General features: G+C 33.6%; 3 protein-coding genes, 1 long non-coding RNA gene and 1 pseudogene across 4 annotated transcripts; 1 reads left to right on the top strand and 4 right to left on the bottom strand.

Moving 5' to 3' along the window:
- Nucleotides 1-870: 870 nt before the first annotated feature.
- LOC131653932 (uncharacterized) lies at nucleotides 871-5,795 on the bottom strand. Its single transcript, XM_058924283.1, has 2 exons — nucleotides 4,458-5,795; nucleotides 871-4,192 (listed from the first exon to the last, which is right to left on the bottom strand). The coding sequence occupies exon 2, from the start codon at nucleotides 3,569-3,571 to the stop codon at nucleotides 1,220-1,222; it is 2,352 nt and encodes a 783-aa protein (XP_058780266.1). The 5' UTR covers nucleotides 3,572-4,192; nucleotides 4,458-5,795; the 3' UTR covers nucleotides 871-1,219.
- LOC131651347 (F-box/kelch-repeat protein At3g23880-like) lies at nucleotides 4,460-5,893 on the bottom strand. The gene has a single exon (XM_058921011.1). The coding sequence runs from the start codon at nucleotides 5,891-5,893 to the stop codon at nucleotides 4,460-4,462; it is 1,434 nt and encodes a 477-aa protein (XP_058776994.1).
- Nucleotides 5,894-15,352: 9,459 nt separating this feature from the next.
- Nucleotides 15,353-16,004, bottom strand: LOC131653939 (uncharacterized). Its single transcript, XR_009299170.1, has 2 exons — nucleotides 15,638-16,004; nucleotides 15,353-15,535 (listed from the first exon to the last, which is right to left on the bottom strand). It is a non-coding gene; the product is annotated as an uncharacterized LOC131653939 (long non-coding RNA).
- Nucleotides 16,005-16,014: 10 nt separating this feature from the next.
- LOC131653933 (pentatricopeptide repeat-containing protein At2g13600-like) lies at nucleotides 16,015-21,486 on the top strand. The gene is made up of 2 exons (XM_058924284.1): nucleotides 16,015-16,472; nucleotides 16,573-21,486. Exons 1-2 carry the CDS (start codon nucleotides 16,464-16,466, stop codon nucleotides 18,028-18,030), a joined length of 1,467 nt encoding a protein of 488 aa, XP_058780267.1. The 5' UTR covers nucleotides 16,015-16,463; the 3' UTR covers nucleotides 18,031-21,486.
- Nucleotides 21,368-22,280, bottom strand: LOC131651346 (endochitinase EP3-like; annotated as a pseudogene).
- Between the last annotated feature and the right edge of the window lie 4,915 nt (nucleotides 22,281-27,195).

The following is a 27,195-nucleotide window of genomic DNA, read 5'->3' as shown; positions in this document are numbered from 1 at the left end:
TCACGCATTCTCGACACTTCTAATAGTTGGATTAAACGATTTAAATTTAAATATAATTTTTAATTTGTATTAAATAAAAAAAAAATTTAAAATTTTATACATTTTTTTAATCTAACGACCTAAAAAAATCGAATGAGTGAATGTTGCAAATTCGCAACGGCATAAAAGTGGTCCATGCTAACTAAAGTTGTAGGAAGCACTTGTGTTTGGTTGAAGTCTGAAGTATTTATTGTATTCCAGTAGATACAACATTTGATTGTCAAGGTGCATCTTTTCTAAAATTATTTGCCAAGTTCTTTCTTCAAGGAATTTCTCTAAGGCTGTGTTTGGATATCCCGAAATGAACGGAGCGGAATGGAGCGGAGCGGAATGGAACGGAGCGGAACGAATGTACCATTTCATTGTTTAGAAATTTTAGAACAGAATAAGACAAATTATTCATTCCGCCCAAATCGGAGGGGAAGGAATATGGTGGTAAGTGATGGAATGGAATGGAATCCATACCACTCCTTTCCGCTCCGCTCCATCCATTTTTAAATTATCCAAACAACGGAATATCATTTTATTCCATTCCATTCCGCTCCGCTCCATCCAATTCCATCAATACAAACAAAGCATAAGGGAAAGTATATGAATAATAAGAAGTAATATTATGTTTGGAGATTAACATGGAGCAGAACAAGGAAGACAGCTTTAAGATAAAAGTGAAGTGGTGGTAATCTCAATGCAGACAAACAATTACCACTCTGCAACATTTTGAAAACTTGCACATAACACTTTGGCATATCATTCTTTGAATTTCAACACAATCTGCATCAAACTGTCATCAAAATGAACTTATTCAACTTATAGTATTCACAGAAGAACACTGTTGCGAACCCGAAAATCCGCAACTTAGAGAATATAGAAGAAATGGATTAAAATGCACAAATATGAAAAATAGTGTATTATTTCTAAAACTGAAAGGTAAATGCAAGAGGAAAGGTAAATGCAAGAGGATGAATATCCTAATGCCCACAGAGCATAGCTCCTACAGAGGCTTGAAGCCAACTGTTCATAACAAACTATATTCTTCCATAATAATCCCCACACTCCCTCACCTCACTCTATATACTGCTAAGAGGCATAACAAACTTGCCAACTAAGCAGCCTACCCCACTCATTATTTACCATATAACCTCACCACACTCTTTATTACAATAATAGCTCTTTTTCCTATTTAACTCATACTCGGGTCTCTATCAATACCCACCCCTTCAAAACAACCTTGTCCCCAAGGTTGAAATTTGCATCCATCAAACTTGCCTCTATCAAATACAAAGTTGAGCAAACCGTTCCAACAGTAGTCACAAGTTGTAGCTGCCATAGGAAAATTGAACTCTCCTGGATCCCATTGTCGGATCGGTACAACGTAATACAACGACATAATTGCCAAACCTAATGGCCCCCTTGTAAAACCATCATTCCTCTCTATAGATTTATTTAAAACAGGTCCCATATAAGACAAAATTCTGGAAACCAAAGGATATATACAACCCAAAATTCTTTTGATTGCCTCAAGAACTTGAAGTGGGTCAATACTGACCAAAATTGGTTTAGGCACCATGTAATTGACCACAATAATAGACCTTGTACTTGTTACCAATCCTTGATCATACCCATCTAGTTCCATTGCAAACCTATGAATACCCAGAACATAACATACTGCAAGTGCTACATTTCCAAACATGTGGTGTCTTGATGGCTTTATCAAAGCACAATCAGTAGGTGTACTTGTCTCTTTCCTTGAAGCTGCAAGTATTGAGTCAATTAAGACTAGCTCAACACCCAATGCTTGTATTTCCTTCTCAATATCAAGTAATATGTTGGTCAATGATTTTATTCTCAGGATATTATAGGAAAGCATATTCTTATCAGTCTTAACCCTTTTAGGTGTATGGTCTGCAGCTATTAGAGACTTCTCCATGAAGGGAGACTCTACATTTATGAGAAGAAGAAATTCTGGCTCATGTTCATCGAGTTCCAAAGGGACATCATTTGCACTTTGACCAAAATTATCAAGTGTTTTTCTTGTAGCAACATGTACTGATTTACTACTCTCATACCTGGATATCGCCCTTGTCCTTGTAGCCACATAAGTCTTCTGTTTCTCTTTCTTGCTAATCTTCAGTTTTAGAACCCATGATGCTCCTCTTCCCAAAAATTCTACGAGTTCCTTCCCGAGACTCCTCTGTAACCCATTTGTGAAAATAAGAGAGCTCATCCCACTGCCTTCATGATTAATATTTGGAGCAATGGATTGGGGAAAATACTGCTTAGCGGAAGTCGAACCTTCTCGTTGCTTAGTCACTAGCTCTGCGTTTTGTAAGTGTGAAAAACAACACACATAACCATTTTTTATTTTTATGATATGTACCCCCATCAAAAATAACATCTCGCTTGTCAAATCCAAACTGGGTGTGAGCCACTTTACATTCTTAACATGAAGAATTGGCAGTGGCGGTGGTTTGGATTGTCGTAACAGAGGATTGGAATCCAAATACACAGGTTTCTGCGTTATGTGCCTCTTTGTGTAGATTCTATAGGATTTCCCTTGGTTACAACCCATTGCAATTGGGCCCAGTAGTGATATGACCTCATCTAATTGGACCAGGCCCATTATGTTTAAGTCTTGACCTAACTTACAAAATGACAGATTTGCCCTTATATCTCCCTCTTTCATTCGGGTCGGATCTTCTATTACACGCACCCGTTCTAACTCGTTCTGCAGTGACTTCATCGTTATTACACGGTGAACTATGATTGAATATTCCGATTGAGGAAGAATTGTCTCACATATGCCTCCAACCAGAATCGACCCATCTGAGGGTTTGGGTGGCGGTTCTCCCCGTGGATGTGTTGTCGTGAGTTGATCAGAGTATCGCGAATCTGACGGACTTAATTCCAGCGGGAGTAGTTCAGGTGGCTTTGGTTCAAGTAAAGTCTTAATTGGTGAACCCAAGTCCGTCGGTTCCGGCGACAGAGGAGGCTTAAACACAAACACCTGATTCTTTCCTCTTTGTACCTCATTCACTTCTTTCTTCTCCGTTACCATCTCTGCGATCTTTTCTGACTGAGGTGTTAACCTTGGTCGTAATTCATTGCAAGACGTAATTTCTCCAGTGTTGTTCATCACATCTAGCACAGATTGATTCTCGGCACCCTTTGGCATTGAATTGCTCTCTGCAGTCTTATTCAAAACATAATCATGGTTTTCTTCCTCCTCAACTTCTGCAGGATCCATCATCTCCCACAGATCTGGGATGAATTTCATAATGAAAGCCCTTTCAAAATTCTGCCATGTGACATCCTGTTTACCTTTCTTCCAAGAAAGCCACCAGGTAAAAGCATTACCACACAACCCAAATGCAGTCACCCATCCCACCTTTCTTCCTTCACAAAGCCAAGTGTTAGCCTCAAAATACCGATCTAATTGGATCAGCCACCAATAACCATCTTCTGTTCCGTCGAATCTAGGAACCACCTTCGTAGATATCACTGGCTCTCCGTCGGATCCGGCAGGTCGGACCATTGTTGCGAACCCGAAAATCCGCAACTTAGAGAATATATAAGAAATGGATTAAAATGCACAAATATGAAAAATAGTGTATTATTTCTAAAACTGAAAGGTAAATGCAAGAGGAAAGGTAAATGCAAGAGGATGAATATCCTAATGCCCACAGAGCATAGCTCCTACAGAGGCTTGAAGCCAACTGTTCATAACAAACTATATTCTTCCATGATAATCCCCACACTCCCTCACCTCACTCTATATACTGCTAAGAGGCATAACAAACTTGCCAACTAAGCAGCCTACCCCACTCATTATGTACCATATAACCTCACCACACTCTTTATTACAATAATAGCTCTTTTTCCTATTTAACTCATACTCGGGTCTCTATCAAACACAAGGGTGAGAAACAAACATATAATTAAACTTATGCAACTGCAAGAATATCTATTACAGAGTTTTGCATCCTTACACATAGTTAGTGACAAATTCACTAAATTTCTGCAAAGGTCTCAAAAGAAACATCAAGAGGACTATAAATTCCGGCATATTTCTCTCTTTTTTTTTTTCCCTTTCTTCTTACCATATTGCATGCAACCATCAACAACGTCTAATGGGCTTGAAATTGGGGTTTCCGTCCTATGATTCAAAATGGACCCATAGTACCCATTAGAGAAATATCTAAAAGCAATGGAAAATATGAATGCATAATTCTCAAAATTGCATCCTATGAGAAATAAAGATCATAGAATTAATATTATCAAACATGAAAGAATAGCTAACATATGATCATTTAACAGTATGAATATGATAGCCTAAGCCATCATAAAAGCAATACACAGATAGTCTAGTATTATAAGAGATCAACGATTTCAAACAAATAAAATAATGAAGAGGGACTTACTTTCAACCACCAGTGGAAACCAAGCTTTCGATATAGGTAGGAGAAAACATCCACAATACACTGTTGGTAATTCTAGTTTTCTCTACTCTATTTTCTCTCCAATTATAGAGAAAGGCCTGCTCTTCGTGACTATTTGATAGTATTATTGTGTCATCATCCTCAGAAAGGCACAGTGGATAGAGTAGATAATCATAACCATATCGACGGGATTCATAATCAATTTGAAGATCCACATAACTAATAGTAAGAAATTGAGTCCAAGACTCTTGGACTCCGAATTCCATCATCATCCATATAGAAAAATGAGTAGTCTCAATATGGTAGGAAAAACAAAGACGGTCCCTCAACACACTTATAGTTGGCAAAATATACGGGACATCCTCTATACACGGGGGAAGCAACCGACGGTATGTCTCCTTGTTCAGGTTGAGCGAGATAATCACAAATTGATCCATTTTTGGAACATCTAGATCTTCGATGTATGTGCAAAAGTATTCACAATTTAAAATGGCCAACCAATTAATAGTGCCACTCAAATACACACCTTCGTTGACACGCTGGTGTTGATGGCGAACCACAACCACATGATATAAAGGAATTACAGGGAAACATTGAATAGTTTTCCAAACATTATCACCAAAACTGAAAATTTTCACCTCGTTAGGACAGAATGCCACTACTTTGTAAGTGTCTGTTGATTTATCATAACCAAATGCAAACCTGAGATAGTTAGATCGATCTTCTCCAGAATAATATGGATGGATAGAGGGATGGATAATTGAGCCTAATTTTTGAGATATTGTCTTGGTGGCCGGGTTCCACAAACGGAACCAGGTGTTTCGATGATACGGACCATATGGACCGCTGCGAGTTCTATAAGAATTAAACAAACAGATCAATCCATTGATGGAACCGATGACTCGGAAACAGCGCTTATATCGCAATCGGTGATGAGGAAGGATGGGAATGGTTATGGATGGATTAAGTAGTAATCTGTTGAGGGGAAATGGTACGACAGAACAGTCCCTGTCATAATAATATTCAGCACTACGCGTGAAAGGCCTGCACACGATCAGCGCGAGATGCTTGTTTCGTTTTTGTGATTGATGACGATGCTTTTCGACGAAAAAAGGATCAGAGATGAGAAATTCCCATGGCTTGCAGACGCATTTGAATCGTAAAATAGATTTCACAGGAAGGACTGATAAGACTTCTGTGATAAGTTCTTCAGGAAGGCCTCCGGGCGACATTTGAGAGACGCTGGTACGAATGAGTTTTTGCCTCAAAACCGATCCAGACCGATTAACAAGTAAGAAGCAGGTAAATTTTACTTGAGAATCGTATCTTATGCGGTAAACATTTTCAGTCTTTTTCTTAAGAATTAAGACTAGGTTTGTGACATTGGCTGCTGCGTTCAATTTATTTTGTAATTCCATTATTATGTAAAATTTATATTTTGACCAACTAGTTCAATTTATTTTGTAATTCGATTATTATGTAAAATTTAAAGTTTTAAAATTTATATTTTGACCACTAAAAATAGATTCAGTGGATTTTATTGAATACGTATTAGCATGATCAAAACTTTTGGTTGATATATGTGTTAAACAACTATATTTTGGCCAACTAAAAATATTTGTTTGTTTCGATTTGGTCAATAAATTTTTTGGTCAAGTCATTATAATATTTGAGATTTTTTATTTAATGTTTTTATTGACCAAATAAATAAAAAAAAGAATATTAGAGTAGTCATGATTTTAGACTACGAAATAAAATTTCAGCTTTAATTAACTATTTATTATTATTTGATTTGGTGAAAATGTTAAATATTAATGATAAAAAAAGAAATAAATCCAATTTTAAGAATCCAAATAAATACCAAAATTGATATGATTTATTTACTTTTAATGAAACGAGAATTTATCATATCACCCCTATAGAGCTTGATCCGGCACCCCAAAATTTCTTATTATGTATCATATTAATCCTAATGAAAATTTCATTTCATAAATTCATTATAATATGAGAAAAGAAGGATATACACTTTTACACTGTCAATCAATCACGACCATGTTAAATATCAAGTCACACTGTTATTTTTTAAAAAGTTATATGACATGATGAATCTCTTATAATATTCTGAAGTTTTTGAAAACCTCTAAACTTTAACGGATATATGAAAATTTCATTTCACAAATTCTTTATAATATTTTGAAGTTTTTGAAAACCTCTAAACTTTAACATATTTTTCGGAGCAAATTACTGCATTTATGACCAATAAATATTAATTTTTATCAAAATTTTTCATTCATACTGTTTTTTGGTGAAAAATACGCATTTTTATCGCATACTATATTTCGATAAAAACGGTAAAAAGTCATGTTTTTTATGAATCTTTATGGGTAATCGAAATAACAAGTAAAAATGCTTACATTTTTTTTTGGATATTTTTAAATAACCAATAAAAAGGTATATATTTATTCGGGTTTTTTGAAAAAAATAAATAAAATGCATGGTTGTTTTTTCAAAAATGTTTATGGTGGAATAATAGAGATATCACTCTTTTAAGATGACGACTTGTCTCTTTCTCATTAGAGATCAAACTCTTTCAGCTTCAATCTTGGGCTTTAAACAAAACACAAAAATTCATGGCATTTCCCTATTAGTTCCCCGAATTACAAAAAGCTCTGACTTCCACTAGGGATATGTAGGCATGAGATTCACAAGGAATCTTTGCGAGCAAACAAAAAAAAAATAGACAGTTTCCCTGTCTTTTCATCAATTCACTCTCTCCTATCACAAAGGAGAAACTTTCCCAATAAACAATAAACACAACCAACCCCCGGATAAAAATACATAAGCGCTCCCGTAGAGTACTACTGATACTTAGGCTGCTAATACCTTCTCTCTGTATAACCGACCTCCCGATCCTTAGAATCTCTCCTAGGTGCTCCCCGGACCTAACCAACTTAGGGTTTATTAAGATCTTTTTCCTCTTCCTATTCGTAGGATAGATTAAAAGTTCGTGTTACGCATTCTTTTCTCAAAACAAAGAGAAACCCCATAGGAGTCACTGGACACACCTTTTCTTTTTGGAAAGGGTGTCGTTTCCGCGCGCGACACGATCCAAAGTAGAAATAGAAAAAGTCATCCTCTGCATCTTGAGAGGGAAACGAGCCCACCATTCTGCCTTCCTCGCAAGCTTCCACAATAACATCCTCTTCACTGTCAGTGGAAGAAATGTGGCACTTCTCCCGTAGTTTTCCTATTTTGTTAAGGGTCACCGAACTTCTTTTGTTCGCACGCTCCCCCCACAAAGTCCATGCATGATCCTTAGTAAAGGATCCATCTCTCACAAAGACGGGTTAGGGGTACAGAAACATTTCCCCCCCCACACCAAAGTATGCTCTTCCAAAGAATGGATATTTCACGGCATATAAGAAAAGCAAGTAAAAAGGTGATAAAAATTTACTTGGAGAATGAACGATGAAGGAGGAGAAAGGTTTGTTTCTGAGAAAGACTTTGCTTGAGGAACAATTATGCTAGTTGGTGAGGAAGATGGAAGAGTTTGAAACGTTTAGAATCTCTAAACTAAGGTTTAAAGAAGTTAATAAAGGTATGGAACTGATACACGTTTCCCAATAAAAACCATCATTACTAAACACGTGTTGGAAAGATAAACCCTTCAATGGTCTTGAAAATCCACAATCGCACGCCAACTCAATTTCGACTCTTGAGTAAGGACAATTCTCCGATTTGCTAGGGCGGCCCAAGACCAACCTTTAGGGAACCAAAATATTCGTCCCTACGGAACTCTAGATTGGTAGGCTTGTACATATTTGAGGAGTTTTGGGCCGGCTCAGCAAGTCGGCACCTAATGAATAAAAGCATAGCGGTCCCAAGGGGACTATTGGCACAACTCGGCAAAAGCACATGGACGGAGCAGACGCTTAACTCGGATGTGGACTTCTCATCCAATCGTAGATGGTACCTGCAAGTCAGCATGTAAGGCGTTACAGATGGACCTTTAATATCCCATTCAGGCCGGTCCTAACCGTCGAGCGCAGACTAGAAAGCCCTGCCGTTATGGGGTTTACGGCTCTTTAAAACAAAAACGGCGGGAGTTACAACAGTTCGCTCATTATGGAGGGAATCCAAGGTATCTCCATCAATGAGAGCAATTATGACTCCAGCAGCTATAAATAGGGCTCCTAATCGAGGAATAAGCAAGACGCATATTTTATAGAGCTCGCATTAGATGTGCTGCTCAAATCCCTAAAGCAAGTCACTACAAACTCCAATGTGACCTCGCCGGGATCTTCTTCCGGGAGGTAATCAAAAGTGTTCTACCAGAACAATTTTTAAAAACAAATGATAAGTTATCAATTTTTTTGTGTGAAAAATCTGTATATTGCGGCGGTTAAAAACACCACATTTTACTATTTTTAAAGGTAAATAGTGAAGATTGTGTGAGTTAAAAGTGTCGTTAATTACAAAATAAAACTGACACTTTATACTTTGTATATTACGACGGTTTGTGTGGCAGTTAGTATAAAACCACCATTTTATTCCTAGCGGCAGTCAAATTTACTATTTTCGTAAATTACGGAAGTTCAAACGGACGTAATTTTACTTTATCAACCCCCACAATTTTCTTGAATTTTGGTAGTGAAAAGCTATTTCCCATCTCTCCAATTCTAGAGAAATATGTGGGAGAGATAAGGAGATAGGTTGAGGGTAGGATCTCGTGGCACCTTTGATGAAGGAGACCATTCTTCATTCATAAAGAACCTTTGGTATCCGACTTTTTTTCAGTCCTTCAAGAGTTCCAACTTAGTGAGGAGAGTGATATGTGAATTTGAAATAATTTTAAAGATAGAATTTATTCTGACGCGCTTGCTTACAAAACACAAACAAACCTCGCCTCTCTCGCTAACAACTTGGTGTGTCCTTTTATTTGGGGTAGGTTAGCCCCCCTTTAAGGTGGTGGTCTTATTTTGGCTGCTTTTGCTGGATAAGCTCCCTTCTAGTGAGAACATGTTCAAGCGGAAGGTCATAGTTGACCCTAAGGATATTTTGTATCTTATGCGGGGGTTAGGTTGGAATCTGCTTCATATTTTTTATTACTTGTAATTTAGCTTCTAGAGCATAATATAGAATCCTTAAGTGGTTAGGGGTACAATGGGATCTTCCTAGTGAGTATGAGATTCCTTTTGAGTTTTTCTTATCTTTAGAAGTTAAAGTCAAATTTAGGGGAGATTTGGTTATGATTTTGATGCAATGGTTTGAACCGTCTGATCTGTGTGTAATGATAAGTTGTTTTCTAATTTGTCAACAAACAAACGTGAAGGTGGTGGGAAAATATTTTTTTGGCTTTACATTATTTTCTCAACAGGCCAACCTTGAACTCGTTCTTCTTCTCTGAATGATTTCAGAACTCTATCATTTGTCTAAACCTTTAGCGAATCAATTTTTCTGATCTGATCCAATGTAGTTTAGTGGTTTTGAGAGTGGGTATGACGGTTTGAGCTATAATCGAGTTATCAATTAGATGGTGTTACGTAGAGTAGAGCGGTTGTTTTGATAGAAATGTCTTTCTTTCATTGTTTTCTAGGAGCAGGCCTTCGGTGCCTTTTAATTTTGAGAATTTCTTAACTCATGCTTTTCTAGCGCACCACGCGAAATTTCAAAAATATTCCTAAAAATTAGAAATGCATTTTTGGAATGCACCCATACACATACAATTTTTGTTTTTGTTTTTTAGATACACCCTATTTTACGACTTAATTTATTCCAAAAATACATTTCCGAAAATTTTCAAAAATACATTTCCGATTCTAGCAAATGTTTAACAAGAGACCACCAAATCTATATGAAACTTCAAAACTTGACTATGACTCACATATTTGGTAGTGTAGAGGTTTTAAAATTAATAGACCTCCCATTAAGTAATTCACCATATAAATGACCCCTGAAATTAAAGTTGGACTAAAGGCCCCAGCTTTTATCGTCAAATTTATTTATTTTTTAAAAAAGAAATCAAAATAGTTTTATCTTCATTTTCAGAGAAAAATTGTAAAAAAAATATTAATTTCATATTTTTAAATAAAACTATTTTTTAATTTAAATAAATATATATATTTTCATCATACAAAAATTCTAACTAATTTATTTCTAAACAACAAATTATTTCTAGATAATTGAGTTTTGAATCACTTACCCCACACAAAAAATAAAATAAGTAGCAAAACATTTACTGAATATATAAAACTAAAAATTGAAAATGCATTTTTAGAAAAATAGAACTTATTTCAAACATAAAAAAGTTGTATGTGAGACTGAGAGGGTGCCAATCAAAAATATATTTCCTAATTTTTTAATGATATTTTTAAAATTACTTAAGATATTTTTAAATCCGATGGGATGAGTTAAGAAACCTCTTTAATTTTAAATTTTTGAGAATTTTTTTTTACACTCATATACCCTTTTACAAATCTGCAATGAAATTTCTAAAATAACTTTATTTTTGATCTTGAAATTATTGGATATGTGTATATCCGAAAAATTCAATATTTTTGAAAATAAAATTAAAAAAAAAAGGAATATTAGAATACTTCGGATATGCATATCCAAACTAATCCATATCCCAAATTTTTTTTGAAAAGAATTTTTTCGAATATGCATCTCTGAAAAAAATTTGACATTTTAAATCCAACATTTAAATGAATAAATTTAAAAAATGGTGATTTCATAGATGAATATCTGAATATTTAAAATTAGAATATAAATGCCTTCGAAAATACATCTTCGAATAGTATTTTAGAGTATTGAGGTGTTTTTCCCCTAATTTTTTAATTTTTCTCTCTCTTTTGTACGTTTAGCCAGGTTGTTTTTCTTTCAAAAGAAACTAGTAACAAACCCGTGCGTTCGCACGGGTTCTAATATGGGACGCGCATTTATTTCAGATATATATTTTTAATTGAAAAATATTTAATACATGTGAAAAAAATAATAATTAAATTTATAGAAAAATGTGTGGTACCCGTGAAAAAATAATAATTGAATGTATAGAAAAATATATGGTACCTGTGAAAAAAAAATAAGTAAATGCATAGAAAAATTTCGGTATTTGTGAAAAATAATAATTTAATGTTTAGAAAAATGTCTAGTACCTGTGAAAAAATAATAATTGAATATTTAAAAAAATGTCCGGTACCCGTTGTAACGCCCCGAATTTAATTAATTAGTTAATTAAATTATTTAAGAATTTAATCATTGGATTTAATCAAAGTTCGTGGATTAATCAAAATTGTAGGTATTATTTTGGGAAGCGTATTTGAATTATTAAGTTAAAGTCGGATTTTATTCGGTTAGTCGGAGAATTAATAAAGTTGATTTCGTTGAAGAAATAATAGTAGAAATAATACTATTATTAATATTGGACTATTTGTATTTAATTCGAATTTTATCGACGAAGTCGGAATAATTTTATTAAGTTGGCATGGTAGTTAATCGGATTAATTTGGTGAAATAAAGCTGAAGTGTTATTTTATTAATGAGCTTAAAAATAACTTTGGGTTTAATTTGAGTTGTTGCGAAGTAAGGAGGGGGTATGTCACTTAGGCCCAATTAAGTTATTTAAGTGATTAAATAAAATAATCTTACTATGTTGGATTTAGAATTGGAAGAAGGAAGAGCTATCATAACACAAAGAGGAATAGGGTTTGGAGGAGAGGTGAATAAGAGAGTTATGACGGAAGAGAAAAGCTAGAGGAAGTCCAATTTTCGCAGCAAGTTTCTGCAGACACCTTAGTAAAACGGACGTTTCTCCCAATCCAACTGTTGGATCATCGCGGTTCTTTGACAAAACGTTCCAGACTCGTAGAGGTAACTTCTGACTGGAGCGATTTTCGTTTTGATGATTTTAAGTCCGTCTGACAAAGCGATTTCCGAACATGTTTTTGGTGCGTCTCTGCACGTTGTTAGAAAAGATTTTCGGAGAAAAGTTGGAAGCGGCGGCATAAGCTATGGCAACCGGGATAGTAGAGCAATCTCATATCTAAGGTAAGGGTGGGGTTCTAGCTCTATAAACGGGATTATGATGAATGATATGTGGGGGTTATGGTTGTATGATTGCCTCTGTTTTGTGTGTTGTGATTGTATTGTTGAATGTTGAAATTGATTGACGTTGGTGAATAAAGTTATAAAAGTTCAATCAATGGTTGTGGGAAATTAACCTAGGGTTTATAATTATTAGGCTAAATTACAGTTTTGGTCCCCCTGTTTTGAGTTTTCCACGATTTTGGTCCCCCTATTTTCTTTTTAAACAATTTTGGTCCCCCATCCCAATTTTGATGCAACTGTTCATGTACAGACATGTACTGTTCATGCACTGTTCATGGACAAAATTGGGATGGGGGACGAAAACTGTTTAAAAAGAAAATAGGGGGACCAAAATCGTGAAAAACCTAAAACAGGGGGACCAAAACTGTAATTTAGCCTAATTATTATTATTGAGGAATTAGTTGTAGAAAATTGCTAGATGTTGGTGGAGTATAACTATAATATTGCTATGTTCCTGTGATGGTCGAAATTGAATTGTACTGGAATCGAAGGAAGAAAATTGAGTTTTAATTTTGTTGGAAGATGCTGTCAGCGCAGGTAAGCGCCAAGGTTTGGACGCGGCGCGAACTGAAGGTTTCTGTGGTGTTCGCGGCGCAAAGAGAGGTTCGCGGCGCGTGCTATACGAGTTTTAGAAATATGTTTTGATTTTTGACTGTTGATGTTTTATGTTGGTTGTTGGGATTAAGCCTTAGTAGGATTAATTTGAGAAGAATTATAATTATTATTAGTGAAGAAATTGGTTTAAATTAATTAGAATATTATACCGTTGGAATTGATTAATTTAATTAGTAGAAATTATAGTGATGATTCTTAGTGGGGGGATGAACGATTGTCTTTTAATTGTTGTTATAACTATAAGTTGTTAACTTTTAAGTGGAATTTATGAAGTAATATGATGTTGGTGAAGTTGTTTTAGTTTAATAAAAATATTATGCGAAGTGAAGTTGAATAATTGATATTATTATTATTATTAATAAAAGTTGTTTTATTTTTTAAAAGAGTAAACAGGTTTTATCGGTTCATCCGAGTTATGTGCTATGTATCTATGATATATGCGATTAAGTTGTTTGTTGTTTTATGTTGAATGTGACATCCCAATTGTATATTGAATTTCCGCACACTGATTTTATTAAATATTTGTTGGGTAGATTTGGGGTGTTACACCCGTGATAAAATAATAATTAAATGTATAGAGAAATGTCTGGTACCCGTGAAAAAAAATTGAATGTTTAGAAAAATGTCTGGCACCCATGAAAAAATAATAATTGAATATATAGAAAAATGTTCGGTACCTGTGAAAAAATAATAATAGAATATTTATAAAAATGTCTGGTACCCGTGAAAAAATAATAATCTAAATATATAGAAAAATGTCTGATACTTGTAAAAAAATAATAATTAAATGTATAGAAAAATGTCTGATATTCGTAAAAACATTTAAATCAATAAGATTTTTTAATATAAACTACAATTTTATTATAAAATATGTGAATAATAGAAGCTAAAGAAATGTAATAAAAAAAATAGAAGAAAGCAAATATTAGAAGCAAATAGAAACTAAATATTTGTCTTTTTAAGATGGAAGATTTTTAATATTTTAGATTATATTTGTCTTTCCAAGAAAAGAATAAAAAAAATATTTAGCAACTATTGATATTATCTTTTCAAACATTCAGACTTTATCGTCATATTACCATTTTTATTTATTTCTATTAATTAAAAAATAATAATTTGAAATTAATGTTTCTAAACAATATAAATGCATACGTCTCTCTCTCCTTTTTTTTTTCATGTGCCAATCTCATGTCTCTTTCTTATCTCAGTGCGAACAACTGGAATAAATTGGATAACTGCTAATGTTTTTTATGGTAATGTTTTTTAAAATCTAAAAATTAAAAAAATTAAAAATAAACAATTTTTTAGTTGGTTTATAAAAATTAAATTATAGTTTTGTTCTTAACTTAAATAAAAGATAAATAATTTAGGTATATTATATTTATGTTTTTTTGAAAATGAAGAATTTTTCTTAAAAATATTATAGAAACTTAGTTAAATATGGAGATCTCATCAAAAATTATTTTCTATATAGATGTCTTTTCTCTCTCCCAAAAATTAGCAAAATAAAAATTAATTTTTATGATAATTTTGTAGATCTAAATAGTAGAATAAAAAATTAAATTTTTTTAAATGTCTTAACTTTGAAAAGAAGATAATAATCTAGGTATATAATATATATTTTTTAAATACTATAAAAATATAGTTGAAACTTACTCTTTATGTCTTTTGATATTAATTGACAATTATAAAAATTAATGGAAAAGACAATTAATAAAAAATTAATAAAACAAATAAAATATTAAAAAATAATGATTTGTTTGCTCAACATTTCCAAATATATGACGATAAATGATAATAAATTTTTATTAAAGATATTTATTAATTGTTAATATTTTAGATATAGATGCTATTAATATCATCATCATGTTCTAAATCCTGTTTCCCACTTATTGCTCAGGATTCTAGTCATATCTACTATCTTTAATTTTCATAGGATTTCATCTCTCCATCTTGGTGTCATCTCCTAATAGGTGTTCCAAGATTTCATTCTTATCCTTTCCCACCTAAACTTAGATTTCAATTCTATTTTATCTCATTCTTTCATATTTTCTTTCTCTCTCTTTCCTTCTTTCCTCTTTACCCTCAAATTTTCTTACGCTACATTCATCCCCATTCAAAAAAATTTCCTGAAACATCAAGAACAACAACCAAAATTTCAATCATATTTCTAACACATTCATCTACAAACTCAGATAAATCAAGAACTTTAACCAAAATTTTAAACACAATCATCCTTCTTAACAAATTCCTTCAACATATAATTAACAAAATCAAAAAATCTAACCCAAAATTCCAACTCTTCAAGAATCTCATCCTCAACCTCTATCCAATAGTCTCTGCTACAAAGTAAGACAGCAAAAATTATCATGTCAATGGGGATAAAATTGTTAGGACAATCACAAAATCGAAATATACAATTTTTATAAAAAAAATCTTACCTGAATTCGGATGAAGAAGACGAACACTTACTTCCTCAACAAACCTATTTAAAAAATTAATCAAGAAAATAATGAGTCAAACCAATCATTAACCATGCATCAATAAAAATATTTTTTCTTCAAGTTTGCAAGAATTTTTGGAAGAAATAATTTATGTTAACCATTTCTGAAAAAATAGAAATAAGGAGAAGAAATAATAATCAAAATATTTATAAATCATTTTCATAAACAATTTTTTTCGTAAACCATTTTTGTAAATTATTTTGAAAGAGAGAAAATATAATAAAAGATGATGAAGAAAGAAGAGGAAGAAAGAAAATAGGAAGAAGGAAATAAAGTGGATAGAGCAGTGGTAGAAAGAAATGGAAAGGTACTGGGAGAGAGAAATTAAAAAAAAAGTTTTGAAATAAAATGCATTGATCATGAGAAGTGAGAACATTATGCAGAGTAATGATGATACTTTATTTAGACTGGTTTTAAAAAATATTTTGTCTTTCCAAAGCATGCAATAAAAAGTGGTGATGAAAACAGAAGTTAGAATAAGGAAAGATGGTGAAGGTATCCACGTAGACAATGTAGATCTATTTAACGCGCACACTAATATCATACACTTACTACACATTATCTTTATCTCACCTCCCATACCTCAACCGCTCCACCCTCAGCTCCGCCGCGAACGGCATTGTTCCCACCGCCGCTGTTCAAAATACACGCTTTTGCATCGATTACTACACCTTGTCTCAAATCTCCCTCCGCCGCCGCCAAACCCCTTCTCCGACGACCTACTTTCATATAGTTCCTCCTGATACAGGTCCTTCTCAAATTCATGATAAGGGTAAATTGCTTAATCATCACACTATTTCAAAGCTTTTAGATTAAACCATGAAAATTATGCATAATCTTAAAAAAAAAAATTTGCTGATTTTTTGATGCAGAAACTCTTCTACAAAGTTTGTAAACATGATTACATTAGAAAGCATTCTAAAAGTGCAAGTACCTACCAACCACTAGATTCATTAAGCAGAATGACTAGACTAATGGAAAAGCCAACAGAGTATGTTCTTTGTAATGCACTTAGCTCTTGTTCAAAAACCATGAATTGGCATTTCGGCATACAAATCCACTCGTATATGATTCGATCCGGATATGAAGATAATATGTTCCTTAGTACTGCACTTGTTGATTTCTATGCAAAATGTTGTTGCATTGTGGATGCAAGGAAGGTATTTAGAGCCATGAAAGTACATGATCAAGTATCATGGACTTCACTTATTGTTGGATTTTCAGCAAACAAATTAGGAAGAGAGGCTTTCTTGCTGTTCAAAGAGATGTTAGGAACTCGTATTAGGCCTAATTGTTTTACCTTGACTAGTGTTGTTAATGCGTGTGTGGGGGAAAATGGAATCGTTGATTGTTGTCCAAGTCTTCATGTTCATGTCATCAAAGGAGGATTTGATACTAGCAATTTTGTGATTAGTTCATTGGTTGATTGTTATGCGAGTTTTGGACGGATTGATGATGCTGTGTTATTATTTGATGAAACGAGTGAGAAGGATACTGTTATATACAATACTATGATCTCTGGATATTGTCAAAATCTGTATAGCGAAGATGCACTGAAACTATTTGTGGAAATGCGAGGGAGAAATATGAGTCCTACTGATCATACTGTGTCTTCGATTTTAAGTGCTTGCAGCCGTCTTGCAGTGCTTGTAGAAGGAAAACAAGTGCACTCTCTGGTCATTAAAATGGGTTTTGAGAATGTGTTTGTGGACAGTGCTTTGATTGATATGTATTCAAAGGGTGGTGACATTGATGAGGCTCGGCATGTGTTGGATCAAACTTCTCGGAAGAGTACGGTGTTGTTGACATCCATGATCATGGGTTATGCTCAATGTGGAAGAGGTTTAGAGGCTTTGGAATTTTTTGATTATTTATTAACCGAGCAGAAGTTGATTCCTGATCATGTCTGCTTTAGTGCTGTCTTAACAGCTTGTAGTCATGCAGGATTTATTGACAAAGGGGAGGAATATTTCAACAAAATGAGAACAGATTACGGGCTGTCACCTGATATAGATCAATATACTTGCTTGATTGATCTTTATGCAAGAAATGGTAATCTAAGGAAGGCGAGGGATTTAATGGAGGAAATGCCTTATGATCCTACTTGTATAATATGGAGTTCCATTTTGAGTGCCTGTAAGATTTATGGAGATGTAGAGCTTGGAAGAGAGGCTGCTAATCAGCTCATTAAGATGGAACCGTGTAATGCAGCTCCATATTTAACTCTAGCACATATCTATGCAAGAAAAGGTTTATGGAACGAAGTATCTGAAGTTAGGAGCCTTATGCAACAAAGGGTTAAGGGAAAGTCTGCCTGGAGTTGGGTATAGGTAGAGGGAGATGTTAGAATATTAAAAAATATCTTAGGATCAGATTTTATATTAGTACATATTATTATCATGATCTGTTCTTGATTTAGGGCTGAGTTTATGTATCCCTATAAATAGGAATTAGTATTTAGCTTTTTTGGATCAAGCCAATATCAAGCTATTGTCGATAATATTTTTTACTTGTATTTTACCTAAAATCCCACAACTTTAACAGTAGATAACCAAGTTCATGTCTTTGCAGTTGATGATTTTAGTATGTTACCCATCAACGTTCAAATAAAACCTCTGCAGATTTAAAAAAGCTTTACTTTGGAATTATGGAAGTTTCACCCTATGTAATAGGGGATAGCAATATTCAAGCATAGATTTACTCACTTCACGTGGAATGCATGTTCTAATTTATGATGAAAAAAGCTATTACTTTCACGGCATTAATCAGTGCATGACTGTTGATAATTAGTTGTTTACAAAATATGGCTGAATTTTACTTCCCGAGAACCATAGATATTGCCTAAATAAAGCATGCTTTGTGGATCTGTGATATTTTACAGATCTGACTTGGATATAATTCTGTCAAGGTGATTGATTGTAAAGATTTTTATGCAAGTTAATAGTTTAGAAGGCCATATTATAAGCCTCGCCATAGAAGAAGGAGCTGATTGGTCGTAGTTCAAGTTCAAGTTCCCTTTAGGATGACACTTTAGGGAGCTCAAGTGATGGCAGAAAAAATAATTTGACTGGGAAAGTAGCCTTTGTAAACCATGGTATGTCTTTTTCTAGCATCTATTTACTATAATTATATTTTAGCAAAATAAGAATTAGCTCGCATTAGCAAACAAAATCTGTTTCATGCTTCGAGCCACTTGAAGTGTCTCTGATATGCAGAAACTTTAATATGTATTATGATTTTGCATATGGTTGTATACTATTGTCAACTTTATAATATATACGCTGTTAAGAAAGACTGGGAGATAGGTGTATGTAGGGCGAAACATCATGCTATCAGGAAGGTTTTTTCTGTTATGGGTGGTAGAGACTAAAAATTGTACTTTCAGGGAGGCTTTTGCTAAATAGGAGAGTATTTCTTTGAGTAGTGGGAGTAATTGGACTAAACGGCACAAGTATTCAAAGTGCAACGTTCAAGGACATTTTCTTGTTGGACATGTTGAAATTTCTTCTTGGTGGTTAGGCCTAACTCAATCCTACAAAACCGGCTTGTAGGGTGAGGATTGCCCCCACTTATAAGGACATGTTCAGGCCATATATTGTCCGATGTGGGACTCTTAACACACCCCCTCACGCCCAGGACTAGACAACTGGAGCGCGGAAATAAATGGTGGGTGGCCCGATAGCGGAAACCATAGAAGGTGGCCCACCGGATCTTAAACGAGGCTCTGATACCATGTAGAGAATTGAATATTTGGTAAAATGCTTGAGTTCCTAATGCACTCAAGTAATTTGATTATATACACACTAGAGAGTAAATACAAGATAAGATTTTCAAGGATGTTGCTAGTTCCTAGATACATGTATGTAATTTTCTAGGCATAGACTCCTAGGTACATGAATTGACTCCTAAATACAAATTTATAATTCCAATATTTTATAATTCCAACAGTGTGCATTCAGGATGTTTGATTCAGGGAAAGTTGTGTTTATTGGCCCCACATCATCTTCCATGTCTTGGGCAGAAGTAGGGTTAATTTGCACATCATACAGTTTCATGCTATGCTTCGTATATTCTTGATCCTTCTTTGCTCGAGATTTCCTTTTCAAAGGAACCTCAACATGTTCTTCATCCTATTGAGGCAAATTTTGTGATGAAAAAAATAGTTTGGAGTATTATGATGGTAGGGAAAGAAAAAGATGTGGTTATACTTCTTTAATGAATTTTTCTAGTCTTGTTGGTGGATTTCCATGCGTCTTCTTTTTCTTATTTGAAATGCATTTGGTGTTGCTCTCTCTATTTTTCTAGGTTTATCAGCATGATTAAATTCTAATTCTAATGCTGTATTTTTTAATATATTGCCTTTTTTAGTAACGTATAGGGTTAAGGATTGAGAAAAATATTATAAAAAATCATAGTATTAAACGGATTATTAGTTTAAATATTAACAAATTTCATTTATTCAGTACTAATTGGATATGGATTTTAATGCTGTATTGATTGAGTAAGCAACAGAGTGAGAGTTGGAAGCAAAAAGCTCTTGGTGTGGTGTGGTGATGATCTTGAAAGGAAGGTACCTAGGTTTGTTCTGCTTTCCATCCATGTAACATTTTAATCTCTAAGTATTAGTAATCATATGTTTACTTATTGAGTGATGATGATGATGATGATGATGATGATGATGATGATGATGATGATGATGATGATTTTTCTATAAACTTTAAGATAGTTTAGAATTTGAAGATATTTTGGATGCATTATCCTCTATGTGATGATGTATAACTCTTTTCTTTGTATGAAATGAACCAATTGTTCATTTGTGTAGTTTGGTTGCATTGCTACTAGAGAGTAGAGAACATAACATATCAGGCAGTGTTAGTCCTACTAATTCGAAGAAAAAAAACTTGATGGAAACCTGGTATTTTATTACTAATGTAGAATGGTGCAAATTTTTTTAGGGTGTGGGGGTTCTCCTAATTAAGCCATGAAATGAAAATTTTGGAGGTAATCAATGCTGTTAAAATAATGTCAATATACTTGTAAAATTATGGTGTAGATTGTGCCAACAACTTGTAGCATTGTAGAGTCAACCTAGCTTTTATTCTTGGATTATCTCATGTCATTGCTCTTCCTTCTTTCTAAATTCTGAAAATAAGAAGTTAAGGGGAGCCAGCACCGCCGATGAATTGAACCGATACATGTTATGCTAGACATTCATTGTTTAGTTGTTTGCTCTGAGCAGAAACGACAGACTCCTCCTGGTAGAAGAAGCGCTTCTGGCACAGACACTGGAATCCTATTCAAGACGATCGTGATGGAAATTGATCAGTGGAGGCCAAAAGCATGGTACGTTGATTATATTTTCTGTTTCTTCACACACCATGCTTGAATTCTGTTATTTTGTAAAACACTGTCGCTTGGTATTATTAGCTAGGCTATTTTTCGTTTTTTAGTTAAGATTGCCGAGTTGTCATCGAAATTATACTTAATATTTTCCTCTTTTGCTTAGAAGTAAATTGAACTCACGAGTATATTCTGAAAAGCAATAACAATGATCAAATTAATATGCGGTATCATTTTAATATATTGTAAAAGGAAAATTGAACTGTGTATGCATGGTATCATTTATTCACACTGCGTATAGAATCATCAAATCAAATATATGTGTTGTGTTGCTAGGTAGCTTAGCATCTAAGATTATCACCAGGTGCAACACCCAATTGACTACAATATTGCCTGTAGTAATCAACACGAGCCGTAACTGCCACGGAGTTTACACCATCACATTCAGATGGACCATTAATGGCCCTAATGGTTGCACCAAAGCCTTGGCCTATCATGACAGAGTGAACATGATTCATCCAATACCATAATGCTGTCTTGAAGGACACTGTAGGATCATTAGCCACTGTTTCAGGAGAGTTCAATCCATCAAAGCCATTGTCCTCTCCTGCTGGTCCGTAGTTGTAGTTCCAAGTTAATTGAAGCGGTCCACGACCGTAGTACCTTTGTTAGGGACACAAGGGTACTCTGTGTTGGTTTCATCACAGTAGTCCTTTGACGCACCATCAATCTCTTCTATATTGCAAAAAACTGGATCAACATTTTACATGTTATGTGTGTTTATAAGCATAACCCAAGAAAAAAGAGATTATGTGATTAAGAAATGGGAGCTTCTACGGTGAAGTCACACAATTGACATGAGAAATATTTCCAATGAACGCACACTTCCAAACCAACACTTTGATACTCCGAACAACGTCTCGGGTATTCCACGCAAAACTCTTGAAAATGATTCTGTTCCTAAACAATCACGCAAAACTCTTGAAAATTATTCTGTTCCTAAACAATCACAAACTCCAAACAATTGCCAACCAAACATACCCGATCTTTTCTCATTTAACTTTCTTATAATTACAAAAGTAACTCCATCTCCTAAAACTTTCTTTAAAGTCGCTCGCTTTATAAGCTGACACCTATCCACATATTGTTAGATAAGGTGAGTTATTATCACTGCTATTTGTAATTTAAAAAAAAAAAACTATTTAAGTCTTCTTTGAATAATGGGGTGTCACCTTGCCATGCGTGAGTAGGATTTTTAAATGAGGCGCCCACTTTTTTGTTTTATTTTGATTTTTTGCAAAGTTACATGCTGAAGAGGATCCGTTAAAACTTGAAGTAATTGTTGGAAATAGAAAGATCCTTGCCGCCCTACGGGATAATATATTATTATATTTTTAGTGAATGATATTTGCCATTCTACGGGATAATACATTATTGGACTTCCACTAGAAAATTCTTGTCATCCTACATGGAAATACATTGTTGGACTTCCACTTGAACATTATTGTCGCCCTACGGGGTAATTATGTCGATGGACCTTCACTGAAAAATCCTTTCTACCTCAATAGGCACTCATTTAACACCAACGGGGAATCATTCCCACCATGACATGCGACCTCACCTAAACCATGAATAACGGAAAAGCCACTAAGCCTTTTGTAACAAATCACCAAAAGGCACAAAGATGTGCATTAAAGAGAAACCCTTAGGAGGCGTGGATACAAACCGACCTACAAAAGACGTGAATATAAATAATGTGCAGGATACAAAGACAAAATTGAACTCGCCTAAAAAAAATGCTTGAGAGACTCGTCCTCTAAAGGACTTAACTTTTCAAGTTTCGTTTAAGAGGCGCCCATGCATAAATTTCACAAGGTAACGACTAAGGCCACCCTAAAAGGCAATACAATTTAGGGATCTTTAATAAAAAGATCCTTGTTGTCTTATCAGGCAACTTGCTACTTGAATCCTTGCCAAAGCATATTCAAATTTCTTTATGCGATATCGAGGAATACACCTCAAATAATAAAATAATATTATAAAGAAATTTGAAATAAGTTTAATCGCCACAAATTATGAGTCTTTTCATCAATAAACATATTGTCAAAGTCGTGAATAGTATCGTTAAGGAACTTTGAGAAACGACGTTATAGAAACCCTCATATAGGGAGGGGAAACAGATAGCGCAAAGGCAAAGGTATAAGAGTAAGACATACTTAAACAACTTAAAGTATCGATTGAGGGACTCAACCTAAAGTCTCCCTTGAGGGACTCAGCTTAAAGTCTCGCTTGAGCGAATTAACTTAAAGTCTTACTAGAGAGACTCAACTTAAAATCTTGCTAGAGGAACTCAACTTAAAGTCTCGCTTGAGTAACTTAACTTTAAGTCTCTATAGAGGGACTCAACTTAAAGTATCGCTTGAGGGACTCAAAGTTTAGTCTAAGGTACTTAACTTAGAATTTCCCCTAAGAATAAATTACCCTTTTCTTATATAAAATTACTTCATCCTCTTCGAGCCCTCTAGCTTGAGGGATTATATATTAGTATAATTTTATTGGGGTCCTTAAAGATGATAGTCCATCAAAAGGGTAATAAATACCAACACACTCGCGGGGGAAAGTTGTCATACAAAGTCTTAAGCCGCCCAAATTGAGCCATGAAATCACGTGGGTATCCATATTGGGGCATCCGATTGAGCTTCACCTATTTGACTTACTTTTCTCACTCATTTATCCACATATGTGGGGTATGACGTGTCTCGCTACAACGATTTCAAAGAGGAAGTCAATAAAGATAATAACCTCTTCCATAATCCAAGGAATGACAAATTCCTTCCTCCAGAGGTATTTATTCAAAAGAGTGTAGGTAATTTCTCTCTGGCCCAGGCCCAAGGAAACCTTAATAAATACCACAACCTAAGAGCTGGGGAGAATAACCAATAACACAAAGAAACACACTTATATAGTAGTTTCTCACCTCACATGAGCTAGCTCTCAATACCCTAACTAGCTTAAAGTCTCTAACATCATGTCTCCATTAGGGATTGTCGCGCTCATTGTACAACATTTTAAATTACAAATATATTCATGAAATTCAAAGCAAATATTTCATTTAAAATAATATTATATTCATGAATATTATTTTAAATTTGTATATATTTTATACATAATTTTTTTCTATTATATATTTGTTAAAAAAATTGAGAGATACTTAAAAAAATGTTTCATATCATATATTTATTAAAAAATTGAGAAAATCATTTAAATATTTACTTTTCTAAATTATCTATATTTTAAATAATGTATAAATAAATTTAAATAACATATTTAAGCATTTTGAATATCATTAAAATGAATAGTGTTAGATTTCTCAATTTTTATTTTTGTAAGTTTTAATTAATTAATTTCTAAAAAATTTAATAAATATATAACAGAGAGAAAATATGAAGAAACAAATATAATATAGCAAAGTGAAGTTGTAATAAATATTAACATGGAGGCTTTAATCATAAGAGAATCATAGCTCATGTACTCCCTCCGTCCCAAATTATAAGAGAAAATCACTTTTTAGATTCATTGAAGAATTAATGTATCTGGTCTTTATATAGACCAAATACATTAATTATTCAATGAATCTAAAAAGTAATTTTCTCTTATAATTTTGGACAGAGGGAGTATGTGATAGTGATGCAGCACGAAAAAAATATTCGAGCAAGTAATCGCTCGAAGGCAATGAAGTCGTCATCGAAGTTTATTTTTTAAAAGGGAAAACATCGATAAAAATCTTAAAGAATAAAAATATGATCATCGCAATCAAATTCAGGTTCAGGAATTGGTTATGCATGGGAAAAATATTAGCATTCCACGACATTTTTTGTAAACAAAAGTTACCTTTAATTAATTTTGGGAATAAAAGTGTTAGTCTAAGGTGTTCAAGTTCTCTTAATTACTATGAGATATTTACAGGAAAGGAAAAGAAAAAATGAAAAAAAAGTTTTTTATTATGATGTTTAACGTGATGTGAATCTTGCTCATATGTATCGCTCAGTTGAAGAATTTAATTGAACCAGATAGACACAAATTATAGCATATTACTATATTGATCAATATTTAAGAATAATAAGAGAGATGTATCTTTTAAGATTTCAGATATTGTCTTCGGAGAGAGTGAGTATGAGGGAATTACTACATCATTGTTGTTTAGGATTTTCACTGTATGTTAATGTTTAACGGGACAACGCTTAAATAACTAAACGATTTAGGATAGAGACATCTTATTGGACTTAACTGAATGGTCCAACCCATTATGGTGATGTTCATGGGACCTTAAATCATAAAACACTCAAATGTGTTGCTTACAATCACGGTCCTGGAACCGTTAGTATACTGGAAAGCGCGCGATATCACAATGTTAGTTAACTCAACCGTTGTGATATACCTAAAGGTCTCGGGTTCGATTCTTAGCATCGATATTTTTGAGTTTATATTATTCTAGAGTTCAATATAAAGCCACAATTAGTTTTTATAACCGTTGTCAAAATATATGTTGTTTTAAAAAAAGGAATTCTCTGCTTTTAAAAATATACACTAATTTGGAAATTAAATATCAAAACTGGTATTACATCAATGACACAATTCCATTAGGAACCAATCAAGCTACAATGTACACAATTCTATTACATAAAATTATGCATAAGAAGGAGTTGAAGGAATATCAAAGAAGGGAAAAAGAAATTTGAAAAAACAAAGAGATGTAATTATTCAACAGCACGATGTAGCTAGTCATAAGAAGATCTTTCCAACTTTCAAGAGAAGAAAACGTGGAGATTTAAAGAAGTAATAATTAGAAGAAAACTTGACATGCATGTAAATCTTTTGGCTTTTAGACTTTCAAAGATTAGAGAAAAGGAAGAATCAGAAGAATCAATATAAAAGCTGAAAACCTCTTTGAACCAAAACACAAAAGGAACTTCATCCAAAGAAATCAGAGAAGAAGAATCAAAATGAGTACTTCTGCTGAAACTCCATCCAAAGAAATAAGAGAAGAGGAACAACCAAAACACATAATGAGTACTTCATCCAATTCGAGAAAACAAAAGCTGATGTGGCTGTAGAGGTCCAAGTCGTTGAAAGAGAACCTGCTACCAAACTTTTAAGACTCAAGAGAGCTCTCAAGAAGAGGAATTCAATAAGAAGAATGGTAAAAAAGCTAGTCATCATCAATTCTGATGATGATGAAGCATATTATACTTAGTCAAACATTCTCTCCGCCAAATAATTTAGATATGATTAATAAAAAATTATTTAATGAAAATTTTTATTAGTTTTTACATGGTCAAACTTTTTGTAAGTTTATTTAATGAAATTTTTATTCTACAGTTTTTTTATTTTTCAGCTTTAGGTTACATCTAATCTAGGACTTTCTTAAATGATTAAGGATTCTTATATGAATAATCTATCAGGTTTCATCCTATGTTACTAAATTCGAATAAAACCAAAACACAGTTGCAACAAAACGAAAATAAAGGAAATGCTTCATACACAAAATTTAAAACATAAACAATATAGATTCATAAGAACATAAACATTCTGAATACCTTGTTCTCTAGGCATGTCTTGTCTCTCGGTGTCTGTGGTCATTAACTTTCATTTAACAACACTAAAACCTAAAACAACCCAATAATGAATTTGTAACTACACAAAGTTATAGTCACAAAATCTGCATAAGAACAACCCAATACACATCACAATGTTATTATGTGAAAAAATAAATCCTAGCGAAGAACTTTCAGAAAGCATTACTATTACACAACGAGAGCGAACAAGAAGTAAACAACAAACACATAATGGTAATGTATCATAAGTCGAAGAGGATGAAGATTTTACTATCGATGTCGTCTCGTTTTCTAGGACATTCTTTTGTGTTATGAACGAAATAAATTGTGTGTTATGTTTTTATTAAGTGAAAAGTATTTCACAACGGTTAAAAAAACAATTGTAGTGAAAACTTAAGGTAAAAAAGCAAATGTACGCCTTTACCTTAAAGGAATAAAATATTTGAGGGTGATGAGGTTCGAACCCGTGAAAGCTTGATTGTATCACCACGATTTATAGAAGAACTGTTATTATATCCTAACAATTTTTAGCGCCTTAGT

The sequence above is a fragment of the Vicia villosa genome, linkage group LG2 (assembly GCF_029867415.1).
Source record: "Vicia villosa cultivar HV-30 ecotype Madison, WI linkage group LG2, Vvil1.0, whole genome shotgun sequence".
NCBI classification, from domain to species: domain Eukaryota; kingdom Viridiplantae; phylum Streptophyta; class Magnoliopsida; order Fabales; family Fabaceae; genus Vicia; species Vicia villosa.
Note: the sequence above shows the minus strand (reverse complement) of the source record. Positions and strands in the feature narration are given on the sequence as shown.